This window comes from Corythoichthys intestinalis, chromosome 5 (assembly GCF_030265065.1).
Source record: "Corythoichthys intestinalis isolate RoL2023-P3 chromosome 5, ASM3026506v1, whole genome shotgun sequence".
Classification (NCBI taxonomy): domain Eukaryota; kingdom Metazoa; phylum Chordata; class Actinopteri; order Syngnathiformes; family Syngnathidae; genus Corythoichthys; species Corythoichthys intestinalis.
Window position 1 is genome coordinate 32,421,821 of NC_080399.1, and position 19,510 is coordinate 32,441,330.

The 19,510-nt window shown below is 39.3% G+C and overlaps 1 protein-coding gene across 4 annotated transcripts in view; it reads right to left on the minus strand.

The window, feature by feature from the left end:
- The window catches only part of myrf (myelin regulatory factor), a 44,232-nt gene extending 25,327 nt beyond the window's left edge, over positions 1-18,905 (minus strand). For all 4 annotated transcript variants that reach the window (XM_057837663.1, XM_057837665.1, XM_057837664.1 and 1 more), the window contains exon 1: positions 18,451-18,905. In XM_057837663.1, the coding sequence (XP_057693646.1) occupies positions 18,451-18,496 (46 nt within the window). In that variant the 5' untranslated portion in view covers positions 18,497-18,905. The remainder of the gene's footprint in view (positions 1-18,450) is intronic.
- Between the last annotated feature and the right edge of the window lie 605 nt (positions 18,906-19,510).

Genomic DNA, 19,510 nt, shown 5'->3' on the forward strand with positions numbered 1-19,510 from the left:
GAAAACTTACCGAAATATGTGTGGAGTACAAATAGCAATTTGCATTGCATTGTGAATACAGCATAAACGTCTCACAACTACTAATTCTCCCACGTTTAGAAGAAATAACATGAGTATGGAACGGCGCTGCCCCCAAGCGGCCGGTGGCATTCTCTTCACTCTTAATGTCCATAAACGGCCTCATATGATGTAATCTGTTTGAGGCAATATGCGAGATGGTCATTCACCCAAGCGCCAGCAGAGGGCGGAAAAACTCCATAACAACAAGTGAGCGTTTTAGTGTACTGTCATTTAAATCTGTCTGAGCGGGACATATGCGTTAATTGCGTCAAATATTTTAACGTGATTAATTTAAAAAATTGATTAACGCCCGTTAACGCGATAATTTTGACAGCCCTAATCAAAACCCCTCTTAGTTTTCGTTTTAATAAAATTTGTAAAATTTTCAAACAAAAAATAAACTAGTAGCTCGCCATTGTTGATGTCAATAATTACACAATGCTCATGGTGCTGAAACCCATAAAATCAGTCGCACCCAAGCGCCAGCAGAGGGCGACAGAACACCAAAAAACAAGTAACAAATGGACATCACACTGTGCTGTCATTTTAATCTGTTTGAGCGGGGCATGTGCATGAAATGCGTCAAATATTTTAACGTGATTAATCAAAAAAAAATTAACACACCCGTTAACGCAATACTTTTGACAGCCCTAAAATAAAGTTGACTTACTAATAATGCAAACTTAGGACGATACAAATAAGTCAAATGTTCAATGTGTAGCGTTTCACCTCACTGTCCTGCCGTGCATGACAAAAAAACAACAACAACAAAATACCCCAGCAACATGAAGATTGTATTTCCTCAATGCGAGGTTCGGTGACAGGCAGAACAAATAAATGCTCTTCCACTAGATAGCAGAAAACAAACCTACATATCCACCTGCTGCCACTACCGAAACAGAAAAATCGTGGCCGACTTTCTGCTAGGCAGCTGTAATAGCGATATAAACTTAGGTGAGATCATCATTAGTTCTGTGTCAAGTGTACTTTTTGTGACCTTCAAAAGTGAAATATTTGGCTTGGCTCAATAAAAAAAAAAGGGAAATACTGACTTCTACCTCTATCACTCAGTCAGCCAAGTTTAAAAGACGTATTGGTGCGCACAAGTTTATTTAAGCTCAGTACAGCTGTGTCCAGCAAGAAACAGTAAAATCATTGTCAGACTCTGGCTGGTCTTTTCAGAGATTGGGAGGTTGCGTATGCGATTGTATACAATATATGGGTCACGTGTGCGTGTGTTAGGGTAGTTTTTCAAAGTCAGGCTGTCAACAGAGCATTCATTTTGATTACACTCAAACAAAAAGAAGAATGTGTGTGTGAGTCAGAGGTTGCGCTAGACTTTTTCGTTGTCTGTCATTTTGACTGACAGGGTCATAAAAATCCGGTCATAATCTATTTTTACCTGTCACTTAAATTTTTAAAATGATGATAATGACATTGTGGTGACCCTTTGTTTGGCATAATTCACCTTCCGTACTTGTGTGTCCATTTGGCCGAGCGCATTCCCGGCTACGACAGTCACGTGACAGAGACACTTAAGGTTCAAACACACCAGCAACGTGAACGTCGCGTCAACGATCTCGCCGCGATTACGCACCAGTGACACTCGGCGTCAATTTCCATAGGACGCGTTTCACGAGCAGCGCGTCTGTGGAGCGGCTCGATCTGTTCACGCGAGGATTGCAAGATCACGCGAGAATAGCGGGTATTTAAACGTAATAAAACAACACTTTGCCTTTCAGACCCCGCGTATTGGCGAGCTTTCTTTTTGAAAGAAGAAAAAAGAAGTCATGTGCTAAAGCAAAAAGCAATCCCAATGACAAAGATTTTAACATTTTTTTTCTTATGAACATTTTTCTAAGCTTTATTGATGTTTTTTTCTCAAGTTAAAGCACCACGAAGTAATTAATTTTATTGTGTAGCAGGATTTGTGTATTATTCGTATTAATTGCAGGTGTTTTACCTCATTTCAGTTTATTATATTTATATAGGAAGTTACGGTTGCATATTATTTTGAAAATCGACCGGATCCACCGTATTTTTACACGAGTGACTTCCGGCCTGCCCGATCCTACCTAGTAGTATTTACGCAGGGGGGCTGCGTCTCGCGTCAAAAAACAAACTCTGCTGTTCTTTTCGCGTGCGTCGCGTTTAGCGCTTCTGGGACGCGTCTAACACGCGGACGCACTGCGACTGGTGTGCATTGGCTGATTGACTTTAACGGCCGCGTTTCGAAGCGTAATCACGGCGAGATCGTTGACGCGACGTTCACGTTGCTGGTGTGTTTGAGCCTTTAAGAGCCGCGCGCGGTCCCCTCACTATCCACTCGCTCTCGCTATATGATTGGCCGAAGAGTCGAAATGCTCTCCCGTGAACTGCCTGTTTAAAAAATGTTCCCGTTGTTACTTCTTGCGTTCGCTTATAAGTGCCCATTTAAAAAGGAAAAGCGATGGATGATACTACACACAGAGCGTATTATTAACAAATGTTAAAGTTGTATAATCATCTAGCGAGAATAAGGAACGTCACTGACAAGCGCAGGCCCCCACGAGTGGATAGTGAGGGGTCTAGGATAGTGCGCCTACAGCTAAAAACTCTTAACATTGCATACCGCTTCAACATATTCAATAGTATTTAGTTTTCATTCATTTAAAATTAATATTCTGTCCGAACAAGCTTAACAGAGAATCCACACCGTGCCATCACACATCAAGCAGATGAATATGTTACTTTTTCTCCGCAGTGACAAAAACAGCTGACTGTGGCCCCAGTAGTTAGGTAGCCTACCATATGTAGCATATGGAACAATGAAATTAATAGTTCACCTGCTGTGGCCTGAACGTAGTGTCACACTTTCCTCCTGGTGCGCATGGACTTGAATTGCGTGCCCGCTTGTACAGTCCCTGTTTTTTCACCTCTTTTATCAACACCATCGTCGTTTTGGGGCTTTTGAAGAAACTTCGGACACTCAGTTGCCTTGACATTTTTCAGAGTAAGGCCAATGACGTCATGCATCAAGAGAGACAATAGCTAATTAATATGCTCACCCGCCACCCTGTGGTCTGGGGTGTGAATTGCAACCGGTCAAAATGACCGATGGACTTCAGTTTTTTCCGTCACCGTTTTAAAAAATCGGTCAACGACGGAAAATATTCGGTTAACGCGACCCCTGGTGTGAGTAGCAATTAGATTGCAGGCACACATTCAATTTTCTTTTTCTTCTTTAGTACGATATTATGCGAAAGCTCTAAAGGAGAATCCTCCTGTCCCTGAAGTCGTAGGATATGGAATGACCTCTTAAGTGACTAAAGAGACCCAAGTTTAAATACTGATGTAAAACGCCCTCGAGAACCACGTCCAATAAGCATCAAATGGTTCCCGTTGCTCTATCTTTGATTTTGAATTTTTTCATGAAAAAACAGAGGCCTCAATAAAAGATGTCGAGAAATGTAAACGCATATACTCACTAAATTGTACCTGAAAACACTGAAAGCTGCAGTGATGTACCAATACGTCCATCCAGTGTGCCAATAAATGTTTGCACTTGTTATACATTTTTTTGTGTGTGTTAATTTTTTGTGACAACAGTCATAGAATATACAGTAGTTTGTGACAGTTGCCTCTTTAACAGATAATTACATTATTTCCACGGTCAAGACAAAAAGATCGATCAGCATTCTGGATGTGATAAAATTGCGTTTGATTGCAGTTGTTTATACTGTGACACTTCGACAATTTCAAAGTCTTTAAAAACCCCACATATTCAAATCGTACGGCTACTAAATTACTGGATGCAAATCTTCGGAACAACAAAGACAGATCACACTATTGAACAGATTGCTCCAGTCTCAGAATATGATCTACAGTAGAGCATATCTACCATCCCAGGTTGAACATGAACCTGTCCAAGATGCCTTTTTGCACCTTTTTCAGGGACAAACAGAGTATGCACAGGTATGTTCCCTATCAAGGGTACAATTAAGGTCATACCATTGAAGGTCCTCCTCAGTACCAACATTGTGATTATTTTTTCCCTCTGTCTTATCTTTTACACATTTTAGAATACATGTTGGTCAAGGATAGAAAATTAGTTCTAAATGAGTTATCATACTGTAAATAACCCAAAGGAAAATGCAGTGCTCTCAAATACATTGGGATTCTGCCAGCAGCCTAATGATTCTATACATACTATGCACATGATGGACAAGATATATACAGTATAGCTCCTCAATGTGTGAGGAGCACTTAATCAAAGTACCTGCACGTAGCCAAAGCATGTTGATGTCCTTGAGATGAAAACACCTTCAAAAAGACCAGAAGAACAACTCCACTCTAATTTTTACATGTTTCACGAATGGCACCGGGCGACCTTCTAGCGCAAACTTTAGAGTCACACATCAACTCAACGAGTGTGTACGTGTGAGGTTGCGTGTGCGTGCCTATGTGCAAAACCCTAGTTGTGTACGGGCGTGCATGTGAGTGGCTTGGGGGTGTTATAATGAGGATTATTCCCCAGTCATGAGAAAGGGCTGTACCAGGCTACCACACACAGCCCTCGTCGCTCACAAGCACTGGTCGCACTGGTGGACCAGGCTCAGGAGATTAGAGGAGTGACAAGGCTGGGAGCACGACATGCAGCAAGCTTTAAAAGAAATGAGACGGCCAGTTTGAGGGTCAGAGCGAATGGCTGGAGAAAGACAAAAGACTGAAAAATGAGGGGAACCCAATAGAAAGAAGCTTGGTTGAATATTAGAAGAAAATACACAAAAAAGTGCTCGGCCGTGCTTATTTGTTAAATAAGTTCTCCATACTTTACCTCACTCAAATCGGATGTATTTTTATCAGTGTTAGCAGGATTATGCAAGCACTGGTAAACATGAGGCGGCAGTCAGTGTACAAATACAGTGATCCCTCGCTACTTCGCGCTTCAAATTTCGTGGTTTCAGTCTATCGCAGATTTGTTTTCAGTCAAAAAAAAATACATGCATAAAAGATTAAAATAATGGAGAAAATATGGTGTAAAATCTGCCCGTTCCCTAACAGAAGGCAAGGAGAGCCAGCCCAACTCATATTCCACCGCTCTGATTCGCTGGCCAGTATCACTCGGGAATATCGCAAGCTGATTGGCCGAGATGTTTAACCTTGCTGCTATCGAAGGAAAATGGCTCCAAAGCGTCCTCCGCCTGCTCAATCCTCTAGCGAACCCAAGAAGAAAAGAAAAATGATGACAGTGCACGAGAAAGTTCAATTACTGGACATACTTAAAGTTGGCCACTGCTATGTGTCTGTTGCACGCCATTACGGACTAAACGAATAAACCGTTCGTTACATAAAAAAAGACAAGGCGAAAATCCGAAAGACCGCCTCAAATTCGTTTTCCAGGGACACTAAGCGAGTCGTGACTCCTTGCAACAAGACTATTGTAAAAATGGAAAATGTACTAACAGTGTGGATATCGGACTGTCGGGAAAAGAAGGTGAGTCTCGACACAAACATGAAAAGCCAAAGCGCTGTATAATAGCCTCATTCCTGAAGGAGAGTTGAATGAAGGTGGCGGTGATGCCGACTACGACGAAGATGAATCACAGCCTAGTACCAGTGCTTCAAGTGAAGAAAATTGTGGGTTTTTTGCCAGCAAGGGCTTTTTTGAAAAATTATAAAAGAGGTTTGGACTTCGTAGTGTTACGTTGCATGGGGAGGCTTTCTCGGCGGACCATGACGCATCTGTTCGTTACGTTGAGGACCAATTTCCCAAATTAATTGAAAGGGGTGGCTATCTCCCGGAGCATGTTTTTAACATGGACGAGACTGGTCTTTTTTGGAAGAGGATGCCATCCAGGACGTTCCTTTTCAAGGAAGAAGTGAAGAGGCAAGGCTTTAAGGCCCACAAAGATCGCGTGACTCTCAAGCTTCTCAATAAATCATCTCAAGAAATCTCAGCTGAACAGGACAGGTTTAAAAAAAAAAAATAATAATAATAATATTTTTTTATTTTTTTTTTTTGAGGGGGGGTCGCTACGTCGCGGCTTTTCACTTATCGCGGTGGGTTCTGGTCCCCATTAACCGCGAAAAACGAGGAATGACTGTATTCAATTTAGCTGCGGATTTGGATAAAATGATTTCACTTTCTGTTAGTCAGACAAGGTCTGATTATATTTTCCCCAAATGCTGTGCGAATATTTTCATTTTTGTGCAGCAGATAGGTTCGTCAGAATAGGTTGTTACTAACTAGAAAATGAAATTCTGGGATATATTGTGATGATAGGTTTGCTGTGATGGTCAGTGAACACCCAAGACATTTCCTGTTGATTTTTTAGATGATTTTGAGTCACTTCCTGTTGATTTTGGAGGTATTTTGGGGTCACTTCCTGTTGATTTGGGGTTACTTCAGAATCACTTCTTGTGGGTAACTGATCACTTGCTGTTGATTTGGGGCATTTCGGGGTCAATTTCTGTTAATATTGTGTCACTTTCTGTTGATTTGGGGACAATTTGCCGTCACTTCCTGACCATGGAATTGACCAATAAGGCCGTCAGTGGGTGGCATGGACATACATGGACATCAATAGCATGGAAATACATGGCTGTCAATGTCATGGACATACAGTACATTGCCATCATTGACATGGGCGTACATGGTCGTCACTGGCATGGATGTACATCACCGTCAATGTCAAACGCGTACATGGGTGTCAAGGGCATCGATGTATATGGGTTTAGATTTTGTGGGTCTTATCACTATCAATGGGACCCAATAGGGATTTTTTGGGGGGCGAGAGTTCAATATGAATGGGAAGCAATTGGAAGGTTTTGTGGGTCCAATAACATTGACCATGGAGTCAAATTATTCTATAGGGTCCAGTGCAAACTTTTTTGGTCAAATGTCCATGGGCATCAACAGCATTGACGTACATGACTGTCATTGGCATGGACGTAAATGGCCCATCAATATGTACCTAACCCTAGCTGTAACTCTAACCAGCCATAACCCTAACCCTAGCCGTGACATTAACATTAATTACAGTTGAAATTAACATGGCAATTTAAATGCCATTGGAAACGAATGGTAAAGTTTCTAGTAACCTTTCCTATTGTTAGTCAGCAGATTGAACAAAGGGGTGACTCATTTACCCAACAAGAACCGTCCCAAAATAGTCATGAATGCTTTTCAGGGTTGTGAGGAGCTGGAGTCTATCCTAATTGACTTCAGGCAAAAGGCAGATTACACCCTGGTCTTGTCACCAGTGTTTTTAATCTTACTTTAAAAAAATAATTGATTACAGTTACAAATTACTTCTCCCAAAAAGTAATTGCGTTAGTGACTCAGTTACACACAGAATGTAAGAGTAATTAGTTACTTGGCAAAGTAACTGGTGATAATTTTCACGTTTTGTTTTTTTTTTCTCAAAAAAAAAAAAGAAAAAGAAAAAAAGTCTGACAATGTGAAGTTTAAAGTTTTTTTTTTTTTTTGGACAATTTGCCCTAGCCCAATTCTTTACCCTAAACATAACTAGACACAGGGGTATTGCGGATATTGCGATAATTAGATAGTAACCTTTGCTATGTGTGAAAGTCATTTAATGTTGTGAATCAACCGTTAAAGCTGTTAAAAGTGCCCCCGTTATTGCATTAGTTCCCTTCTGTCTACATTTGACATGTGTAAGTTTTAAAACTATTTCATCATTTAAAGATAGATTTAAGTCAAGATTTTGCCGATTTAGGAGCATTTTAGATAAAAAGTTACTTAGGTTCGTTAGGAAGCTTCTCCACAACAGAGCCTTCCTGAGAAGGCTACTGCTTTAAGATGGCGGTTGTTTACTAACGCATGTAGTTCTTTATTATACATGTTACTAATGAAGCCGTGTCTATCATTTGCACCTAGTTCTGTGTATATGTAATATCTACCGAAGCATCATGTGGCCGTAGTTTGTAGGCTATCGGCTACAGTCAGGTATTACTGGAGCCACCTAGCATAGTAGCATCGCGTTTGCAACGGAGTCACACTCCCTTGCCTCCTCCCCACTCCTGCTCTACTCTCTCGTCTCCGTGAGTCCTTCTTTCTCAGACTTTTCTCCCGTCAGTCAACCAACATAGTAACGCACGCCTTTCCCGCCTCAGTAACGGTAACGGCGTTGACAAGATGAGAAAAGTAATTATTTAGATTACTCACTACTGAAGAAAATAATGCAGTTAGTAACGCCGTTATATTGGAACGCCGTTATTAACAACACTGCTTGTTACTAGTAAATTTTGGGGCATACAAAGATCCAGACAAGCGTTCACTCTCACATTCCCACCATCACCAAGAGATCGGGAGTCAGGACACACTCTGACTTGGTTGGTCTGGTTTCCCTGTCTGTCTTGTACTTGTGTTCTGATTAATGAATTAGTTGCAGCTGTTCACCTCGTGTTCACCCAATCAGCTTCTCAGTCCTGTTCCTCCACACAGATTTTTTTTTGTTTTTTAATTTTTTAATTTTCTTTAATTTGTTTTTGGTATTTCTGAAAATAAATACTTTCAGTTTGCACCTGCTGCCATGCCTTGACTCCCTACTTGATGCTTTGGGTCCATTTTTCCACTGTGCCTTCATGACAGACCGCTGATATCAAGAAACATTTGAATAGAATTTAAAACGAAGCAAGAAACAAAATACAAACACGGTGTCGAGACGAGGACCACCTGAACAAGACACGAGTGGCTCAGGGAAGCTGACTGGGTAAAACAGAAGGAGCAGGGTTGACATCAAGACATAAAAAGGAAAAAATTAAATGGTACTGACATTTAACAATGTGGTACAATTAAGTTTGAAAAACAAGATATAAAACTAAGTACTAAGCAATAAAACAATATAAAAGCTTTTGTGGTGTTCATGCTAAAAGTCAGTCAAAAGAACACTCAAATAGAATGTTGTTGAGGATGATTGCTGGAACTAATGATGAAGGTGAGGCACGACAATGAAAAGTCATACACACATGTGAGCACCTCACGCCTGGCTGCTCTCAAACAATACATTCCTCTCAAAGCAAATCACCTTCGGACCTGTAAATCAAAAATGGCTGGCGGGTGTATATGGCTTTCAACCAGCTTTTCCAAAACGGCCTTCTGGAAGCATGATTCACTAACTTGTTGGGAGTACAGCGGGACTTAATAGGAATTCTTATTAAGAGACATGAGTAATGAACTGTATTTTTTTTTTCCACCAAGGGAAGAAAGAGTATGACTGTGATATACGCACCACCGTAGCTGTCAGTGCTGCCCGGACACTTAGTCAATCAACTGGCCTAAAGTGAAACTTTATCTCTATGGCAAGAATGCTGTTGAGAGAGGGCTTTTTTTGCTCGACCAAATGCCAAGCATTTCATTCAAAAATTGGCACATTTATGATCCTGGCTGGAGGGATGAATGAATGGATGAGTATATGATGGAAGCACAGTGCACTGATTGTGCTCACTACTCTGAAGTTTATGTCTTACTCGCGACTATCACACAAACTTCTATCTGTTCTCCTAGAATTCTAGTAATCGCTCAACTGTCACCATTTTGCAGTGATCCATGTCATATGCATTACGACAGTAATTCCCTAGCAGTGTGCCACGGTTACAAAAATATATACATTACAGGCCAAAAGTTTGGACACACTTTCTCATTTGTGCGTTTTCTTTATTTTCATGACTGTTTACAGTGTACATTCTCACTGAAGGTAATAAAACAATAAATGAACACGTGGAATCATGTTCTTAGCAAAAAAAGGTGAAATAACTAAAAACATTTATAATATTCTTATTCTAGTATCTTCTAAGTAGCCACCTTTTGCTCTGATTACTTTTTTGCACACTCTTGCCATTCTCTTGATGAGCTTCAAGAGGAAGTCACCTAAAATGTTCTTGGACTTTACAGGTATGCCTTTTCAGGGTTAATTAGTGGACTATATTGCTTTATCATTGGGGTTGGGACCATTTGTGTTGCATTGAATGAGGTGTGTCCAAACTTTTGGCCTGTATTGTACATACAGTGGTACCTCTACTTACAAACGTCTCAACATTCAGAATTTTCATGTGACGACAGGCCTCAACTAGAAAATATTGCCTCCTGTTAGGAAATAAATTCAGGATGCGAAACGCAAAAATGCAATATGAGCTGCTACTTGCAACTCCCGGAGTTTACTGAAAGTGACATAATTATAGCTGCTTTGCCATTGGCTAATGCCAAGCATCTTCCTGGCATCCAGCTGGCTAAGAGGGACCTCTATTGCATCTGCATGTGTGTATCCCAGCGTCCTCTTCATTTGCCACTCATGTTCCGAGAGCTTTACATGAGTGTATTAACTTTTATTCTTTATTCTTTTTATTTTACATTATGCACAGGTCTCATCTTTCATTATTTGTAAAGCATAAAAATGCATACACGTTTTGATGTATTTTTATGCTTTATTAAAGATTTATGTCCAAATTTAGAGGGGCTTCAAACAGATCAGGGCATTTACATGGAAAACAAATTTTCAGTTTACGAAACTACTTTCAGAATCAATTAATTTTGTAAGTAGAGGTACCACTGTATTTGTATGTTATGTTTCTCCCCTCAATTGATTCTGGACAATTTTGCATTACTAAATCTAAAAATGACATAAGTTTCTCTTATTCAAGTCAGGTTTTAACAGGTTTTTAAACAAATCTGATTTTCTTACTGTTCAACTGTTGGATGATCTTCACTTATTACAAGGAAAGTGCACCACACATGGTTGTTGAAAACCCCTGATATGAAAATACCAGTATTGTCCACGTCAACCAAAACATTAAAAAACATGTATCCATAGTGATACGAGCTGCTGCTTTTCAATTCCACAGACTACATTTGCAATCCCAAATGTTATCAGTGGAGATATCACTTTATGTGTTTTGTTTTGTTTTGTTTTGTTGCTCATCGTCAGTTACCACAAACATGCTGAAACAGTTTAATTTTTAATGTTGACAATCCATATATGCACACTTTCCTCAGCACACTATTGCAACTAGACTGTACTGTAGTGACAAATCGGTTTAATAAAGTTGTGTTTACGTTGAAGATTTTGACATGCATTTTAAGTTTGCCCTTGAAAGCACTGCTTGCTAAAGCTCCAGAAACTTATGTGACACCTTACATGAAACACAATGTTATTTTTTCAATCAATTGTTCAGTTGACTTAGGAGGGATGGTTACTTAAGATGAATCAACACAGCAGCAATAACTGTCACTAACCCTTTTTGTGTGCATGTGTGTGAGCAACTGTTTATTGTCTGAGTCAGAGATGAGAAGGTCAAGTTATGGTAGTGGTGCTGGTGGGGGGGTAAGAGGGCAGTGGAGATTTGGTTGGCTTTCTCCCAACGGGCGAGTCTCTCAGCACTGTGAGTCTGCTCTGTCTCACCTCCTCACCCTGTCTGCTCACTGTTACTCTAATGGAGTTTGCTGAGGAGAAACACACCGATCTCACCTTATTGTGTTTTAACAACCACCAAGGCTATGCCAGGAATGCAGGCTGTGCATTAGCGTGATGTATACATATTTTGGTAATCCTATTAAAACATAGTTTACGAGTGACATCCATCACTGTGATGGGTACATGTGTTCCTGGATAATGATAGCAAAAACAGCCAACTGGATAAAAATCTCGAATCAAAGTCAATACATTTTTAGTATCTAATAGCATCATTAACTGTGTATTGGTCCAGAAAACTGACTTTCAATTGGATTACCTATTCTCGTTTTGGGGAGAGGGTAGTTCAAGATGAACTATTCATATAAACTGTTCATATAAAGCCCGCAGTGGCCGTAGGTACCCTCATTATAATAATATGGCAGAGGTCACGGAATCGCGGACCTCGGTCCGGTTCCGGACCCCCAAGCCGTCTGGACCGGATCTCAAGCTGTCCGGACTAATACACGTTGCAACAACAAAATTTTTTTTTTTTTCTGGGGGTTTGCAGAGTGGAGGTGGGCAACAAACAAAAACATTAGCGGTGACCCGCGTGACTGAAGCATTTGAAAGTTACTTTTAGAACAGCATGTCTCACACTCGCTTTCCAGACTCCGCGGAGTGACAGCCAAAAACTGAGCCGAATGAAGATGGAGGCAGAGGCAAAAAGGTACAGCAAATGGCGTGCTCAAAACTACGCAAGATTGATGCAGAAAACAGAGTGTTTAAGGAGGGGAGTGGACCAACACATTTTTGTTCATTTTACCTGGTGGCAGCACAAGACCGCTATGCCTCATTTGTTCAGAGACAGTAGCGCTTGTAAAAAGCAGCAATTCGAAAAGGCACTATGAGATGAAGCACGCAGCTTTTTTGCAAAGTTTACCTATGAACTCTGCCATCCGTTCTCAAAAAATAGCGGAATTAAGGGCTCAATATGATCGCACCTCAAGGCTCATGGTTCATTTATTCACTGCACAGCAACGCGCAAACGAATGCTCCCTCAGAATAGCGTGGATGTTGGGTCAAAACAAAAAGTCTTTCAGTGACGCACCGATTGTCAAAGATTGTATTAGTGCAGTTGCTGAAACTTTGCTTGATGGAAAGCAAAAAAAAGAGGTCTGTCAAAAAATAAAGCAAATCACCCTGTCAGCATCCACAATTTAAAAAAAAGAAGTCTTGAGCATGCGCTTATGTTGCTATTTAATGATTTAATTAAAGCACTTTTTTAGTTTTATGCACCTTTTATATTTTATTTACATTTTTGAATGTTGTAATTATCAACATGGCCACATAAAGATACATTTGTATTTTTTGGAAAAAAAGAAGCATTAAAAATATTTCCGGACCCGAGATTGTTGTAATTTTTTTTATTTCGGACCCAGAGGATTTTTAATTCATGACCCCTGTATTATGGTATGTTTACACCAAAATACTTGCAGCTCATTAGCCTATAAGAATCCCCATATAGGATGAACTGGAGTATAAGCCACAGAGTTCAAAGCTGTGGTAAAAAAAGTGAGCTCTTAAAGTCCTTAAATCACGATTTTTATGTATTTTAATTCCCAAAGGTAACTATACAATTGTCTTTTGTTCTATTTCATTTCAGGTAGCTTCTGGACAGACCTGAGGCCAATAGCATTTCACGTGTAGGGTTTTGCAGCTTTTCTTAACCTCGTTGTCCCTTGCCCATGACTTACCAATTTGCTACCAAATTTTATAAGATACGATTTTTTAAATATACAGTGCCTTGCAAAAGTATTCGGCCCCCTTGAATCTTGCAACCTTTCGCCACATTTCAGGCTTCAAACATAAAGATATGAAATTTAATTTTTTTGTCAAGAATCAACAACAAGTGGGACACAATCGTGAAGTGGAACAACATTTATTGGATAATTTAAACTTTTTTAACAAATAAAAAACTGAAAAGTGGGGCGTGCAATATTATTCGGCCCCTTTACTTTCAGTGCAGCAAACTCACTCCAGAAGTTCAGTGAGGATCTCTGAATGATCAAATGTTGTCCTAAATGACCGATGATGATAAATAGAATCCACCTGTGTGTAATCAAGTCTCCGTATAAATGCACCTGCTCTGTGATAGGTTCAGGGTTCTGTTTACAGTGCAGAGAGCATTATGAAAACCAAGGAACATACCAGGCAGGTCCGAGATACTGTTGTGGAGAAGTTTAAAGCCGGATTTGGATACAAAAAGATTTCCCAAGCTTTAAACATCTCAAGGAGCACTGTGCAAGCCATCATATTGAAATGGAAGGAGCATCAGACCACTGCAAATCTACCAAGACCCGGCCGTCCTTCCAAACTTTCTTCTCAAACAAGGAAAAAACTGATCAGAGATGCAGCCAAGAGGCCCATGATCACTCTGGATGAACTGCAGAGACCTACAGCTGAGGTGGGAGAGTCTGTCCATAGGACAACAATCAGTCGTACACTGCACAAATCTGGCCTTTATGGAAGAGTGGCAAGAAGAAAGCCATTTCTCAAAGATATCCATAAAAAGTCTCGTTTAAAGTTTGCCACAAGCCACCTGGGAGACACACCAAACATGTGGAAGAAGGTGCTCTGGTCAGATGAAACCAAACTTGAACTTTTTGGCCACAATGCAAAACGATATGTTTGGCGTAAAAGCAACGCAGCTCATCACCCTGAACACACCATCCCCACTGTCAAACATGGTGGTGGCAGTATCATGGTTTGGGCCTGCTTTTCTTCAGCAGGGACAGGGAAGATGGTTAAAATTGACGGGAAGATGGATGCAGCCAAATACAGGAACATTCTGGAAGAAAACCTGTTGGTATCTGCACAAGACCTGCGACTGGGACGGAGATTTATCTTCCAACAGGACAATGATCCAAAACATAAAGCCAAATCTACAATGGAATGGTTCAAAAATAAACGTATCCAGGTGTTAGAATGGCCAAGTCAAAGTCCAGACCTGAATCCAATCGAGAATCTGTGGAAAGAGCTGAAGACTGCTGTTCACAAACACTCTCCATCCAACTTCACTGAGCTCGAGCTGTTTTGCAAGGAAGAATGGGCAAGAATGTCAGTCTCTTGATGTGCAAAACTGATAGAAACATACCCCAAGCGACTTGCAGCTGTAATTGGAGCAAAAGGTGGCGCTACAAAGTATTAACGCAAGGGGGCCGAATAATATTGCACGCCCCACTTTTCAGTTTTTTATTTGTTAAAAACGTTTAAATTATCCAATAAATTTTGTTCCACTTCACGATTGTGTCCCACTTGTTGTTGATTCTTGACAAAAAATTAAAATTTTATATCTTTATGTTTGAAGCCTGAAATGTGGCGAAAGGTTGCAAGGTTCAAGGGGGCCGAATACTTTTGCAAGGCACTGTACATATGATGAGTCTTTTATGTTGTGCATTTGAGTGTCTTAATTTTGTTCAAGAAGAAAGGCATACAAAACAATATTTATGGCAATTTAAGGCAATTTACGGCAATCCGCATTAATTACAAAATACTGTATGTACCCATTGCTGTGAACTGCATAGGAATGATTCAGAGCAACGTGGTTAGGCACGATGAAGTCATCAGCCCAGCATTACGTTTCTTTAAATCGTCTTTGAACAGCAGTCAATTGAGAAGCAGCAAAGTCATCACCTGCCATTAAAATTGAAATTGTTTACAGATCATATTGCGTGAATACTTGATTCTGAGGATTTACACAACTGAGTTCCATAAACCTTAATCTGAGTAAAAAATCAAAGGCTTGCTAGTTTACGGTCTTTATCTTAAAAATCATTAACAGTCCCTCAAAGGACAAAGCTGACACAATGCGGCTCAAAGCATAAAAACAACCACCTATTTACTTTTCATGGCCAAGCTGACATTTTTGTGCAAGTGAGTGTGGCTGACATAAAGCTAGAGGGAGAACATCTCTCTTACTCCCAAAGCAAGAATGTAAACACACCAAATTCCTGTCAAAATTGCACGGAATCACTGACAGTCCAGGATGGTTTTGTATATAAGTTTGTATACTACAAAAACGTGTTAAGTATTTGCACAGTTAATAGATTATCCCACTGTCTATAGGTGCATTTGACTTCTGTGAACCACCTGACATTGATTGTGTCTAATTAGTGAGCTGTGAATTCAATTTATATATGGCGGAAAACAGACAAGAATGAAAAAGCAATTTCTGCTCTTGCACTCCTCTTTAAAAGAAACTGCTGTGTTTTAAGCCAAAAACAACTGTTGTGTTTAATAGAAACATCTTGTCTATATGCTGCCATAGCAGATTCATGGCGCATTAAGCCCCAGAACTATTTTTAATTTGTCCGTTTTACCCTGAAAAACCCCCGTTTACAGACGTCACACAACTGTTTTTGTTTCAACCCAGCCATTAAAACGAAGGTAATTAATTATATTTATTGTTCAAAATGTCTGTCGTTTTTAGGTTAGAATCATTAATTGATGTCTCATATTTTGTTTGAAAAAAATAAAAAACGACTTTTTAAAGAGTTATTCATTCACATATTTTAAACTTTTAAACAAATTATGTCACAATGAAAAAAATGGCGTCTGTAAAAACGTCACGGATATCTACCTCATAACTATCGCTTAATGGTATTTCTTTTGTTACTGTCGCAATTTCTCCGATATGTTAGATGATAAATAATCGACACAAACAAAAAAAATTGAGAAAAAAAAAACGTTTAAAAGGGTAAATGTATGAAAAAGAACACCTCGACCACTCCTTGATGTCTGCGATTTCTGCATCACGACCCTTGTGATATTACCATGTTTCGGCCATAAAATACCCCAGAAATCCGGTTTTGGCCATTCACATCTGTGTCTTGACACTTGATAATACATGCTACATGGAGGTTTTGGATCAAAACAAGGTAAATACGCGATAATATCTCGTTAAAGTCATGGCGTCTGTAATTCTGCTCTCGTGTGCTCTCACCTACAGATAGGGTTTTGCTGTTTAAAAAAGTTTTTTTTTTTTTTTTTAAATGCCCTCCTGTTCAAAAAATTTCTTCCCCCGGAAAATAAAGATTTTAAGCTTTCCAATCATGTATCACATATGCATATCGGACAACTTTGAAAGTTGGCCAAATTGGGGGTCTCAGAGCGGAATTTCAAGTAACCTGAGTGTTTTCCGCCATATACAGTATGTAAAATGTCTGTGCCTGTGTATGTATACACCTACACGCATGTACCACCACATAATCCTGCCAACATCAAATGACACAACCGTCCCCCAAATTTCTGTGCGCCTCATAGTGCCTTTGCAAAACAGACCATTTATCTTATTAACTTCAAGCAGCCCCCCCGCACACACAAAACTGTTTAACCTCATCTGCTACCCATCACTAGCACTTTTGCAGCTGTACCCTTTAACCCTGCAGCTTGCTTGCATTTCGAGTTAAAAGGACGAATAACAATGCTATGTTGACATTAAAGTCAATGACTATTGCATAAAGTTATTAAAACAGACAAAGTTAAAGTTGGCTACCATTGACGGCGTTAAACGTCCATTTCATTTTGACAGGGAGGTCTGCAAGCCAATCACTACTAACCCTCCCCATAGGTGGAGTTTGACTTTTGAGGCGGGGGGGGGGCACAGCATGTTGATGACCCCGAAACGCAGTGTCAACAATGAAATTAACTTTCAAGAATATTTATAATAGTAAGTTGACAATGACCATTTTCCCCCTCCATCATTCTTGAGGGGAATTTTAAATCAGGCTGCTTAGGCAATACTTTTCGCTAAGATCGTCATGCATTGAAAATGGTACACCCGCCGGTGTCGTGCCAATGTAGTTACCCCAGTCAAAAATTGTATCCCCTAGGTGGAGCCATATGGAGGTAGATTTGTGTCTTTATTATTCAATCAAAAAAAGTTGCTTCAATCGCAATATCGTATATTTTCAACCCAAAAAAGTCACTTCAATCATAAAAAAAAAAAGTGTTTGAATGCAAAAATAGATTTGAAACAAAAAAAAATAAATAAATAAAAAAATGCATATGAAAGCTGTTTTTCTTTGATTTAAAAAACAATTTAAAAAAAAAATTTTTTTTTTAATGAAACATTTTTTTTTTTGTTTTTTGATTGAAGCAACTTTTTTGATTGACGTAATGTTGATTTGTGTTTGGGCCACATTTTGGCTAGGACATTTATGTATCTATTATTCAATCAAAAAATAAGTTGCTTCACAAAATATATATTTTCAAAAAGCAAAATCACTTCAATCAAAAAAAAAAAAAAAAAAAATTCAGTCATGGAAAAAGTTTTTGAATGCGAAAAAATATTCAAGATTGAAAAATTTGCATTTGAACACTTCATTTTTTAAATTTAATCCTTTTTGTGCTCGGGCCATATTATGGGTAGGACATTTGTATCTAAGTCATTTAATCCCGAAAAAAAAGTTGCTTCAATCAAAAAATATTTTCAATCACAGAAAAAAATCATTTGAAAAATAAAAGTGCCCTCCCCTAATTTATCTATTTTTTTGTTGTTGAAAATTATATGCAAAGCAATTGACCGTCTAAATTGCTAGTCACATGATCTGTTCAAAAAATAATTTTGACCCATGATAAAAAAAAATATTTTTTTTGTTCATTTCATTCATTTTTGTTGCAGTTTTATTGCTTTACAACTTTTATATGTATAGGAAAGTCAATTACAAGCAATGACACTTTTCGTCCACCTGGCCCCCCCTTAAAATCCGCTTATGACCCTCCTTGTCTAAAGGGATCTGACGACTAACGCTGTCAATGGAACTGAATGAACAGCATTTGGAGCATGCAGCAATTGGAAGTCTGTAATTGCCAGTGGTAGACAATGAGCTAAAATGGCCTTATTGTGTATTTATAAAGAAAATGTCCATTAGTGTTGATTGAACTATTAAAAATCCTAAATCATGAATGCAAACGTTTTTAGAGTGAGACGTCTTACCTTCAAAAAATCTCTGTAAGGCTTCAGTTTCATCTACCACGTCCATCCTAGCGGGTTCCACATAAAAAATCCATCAAATGTTCCCCCTGCTCCGAACGACAGCAATTCGGATAGGGGAAACTTTCACGGATGCATAACAAAACGCAAAGTCTTTGACTGCAAGGAATTTAAGGTTTATCCAATCTCGCATAAGGAGAGCGTCTTTCTCAGAGCCTTGAATTGCGCGAAACGACGAATCGCAGCCAAAGAATACTTTTTCAAACAAATCCACAGGTGTTGTGGAGAATCATTTTGAGTCGCATATTTCCTAATTCAGCCCCTACAAACCATCGCGAACACGTAACAGTGTTAAAAATAGAGGGGATTGTGCATCAAATCTGTCAAATGATGCGCGTAAAAGTTGCGTAAAAGTCATCCAACGCGAAAGAAGTTGGGTTTCCCTCTTCCTGCCGCTCCCTCTCGGACAGGACGTGTGCATGGACAAGCAAGAGGTCGGATGAGAAGAGCTGAGCAGGTGAGGGATGGGCTGCATGCTCAGCTATGGACGCAATCGGAAGCACCGGAGACGGATAAATGCTGTAATTCTGCATTTGATTAAATCTGACTACGTTTCAACTGACCTCGGTGGGAGAAAAAATAGTTAATGAGTTTTTCGTAGTTTTACAAGTGTGGGGCTATTTTTAGATTTGGTGTGTAACATTTATAAAACAGCGTTGAACATATACTGTAGTAGGCTGTGTGAGCACTTATCAAAGTGGATTAAGTCAATTTCATGACATTATAAATTCATGTTTAGGGTGTAAAACACTTCTCAACCAGGATGCAGTGAACTACGTGAAGATAATTGGTACAGAAAATGATTAAATAGTCACATATTTATCAATGGGAAAACACTGATCATTTTCACAAAAAATAGTTTTTAATTTTTTTCAACAAGATGCAAAAAAATGCAGAATAATCTCAATATTTCAGAAGATTGTTGAGGGTTTGCATTTATGAATTATCGCTTCTTAAACATTCATATGGGAATTTTTTATTGCTATTATATATTTTTTGATCC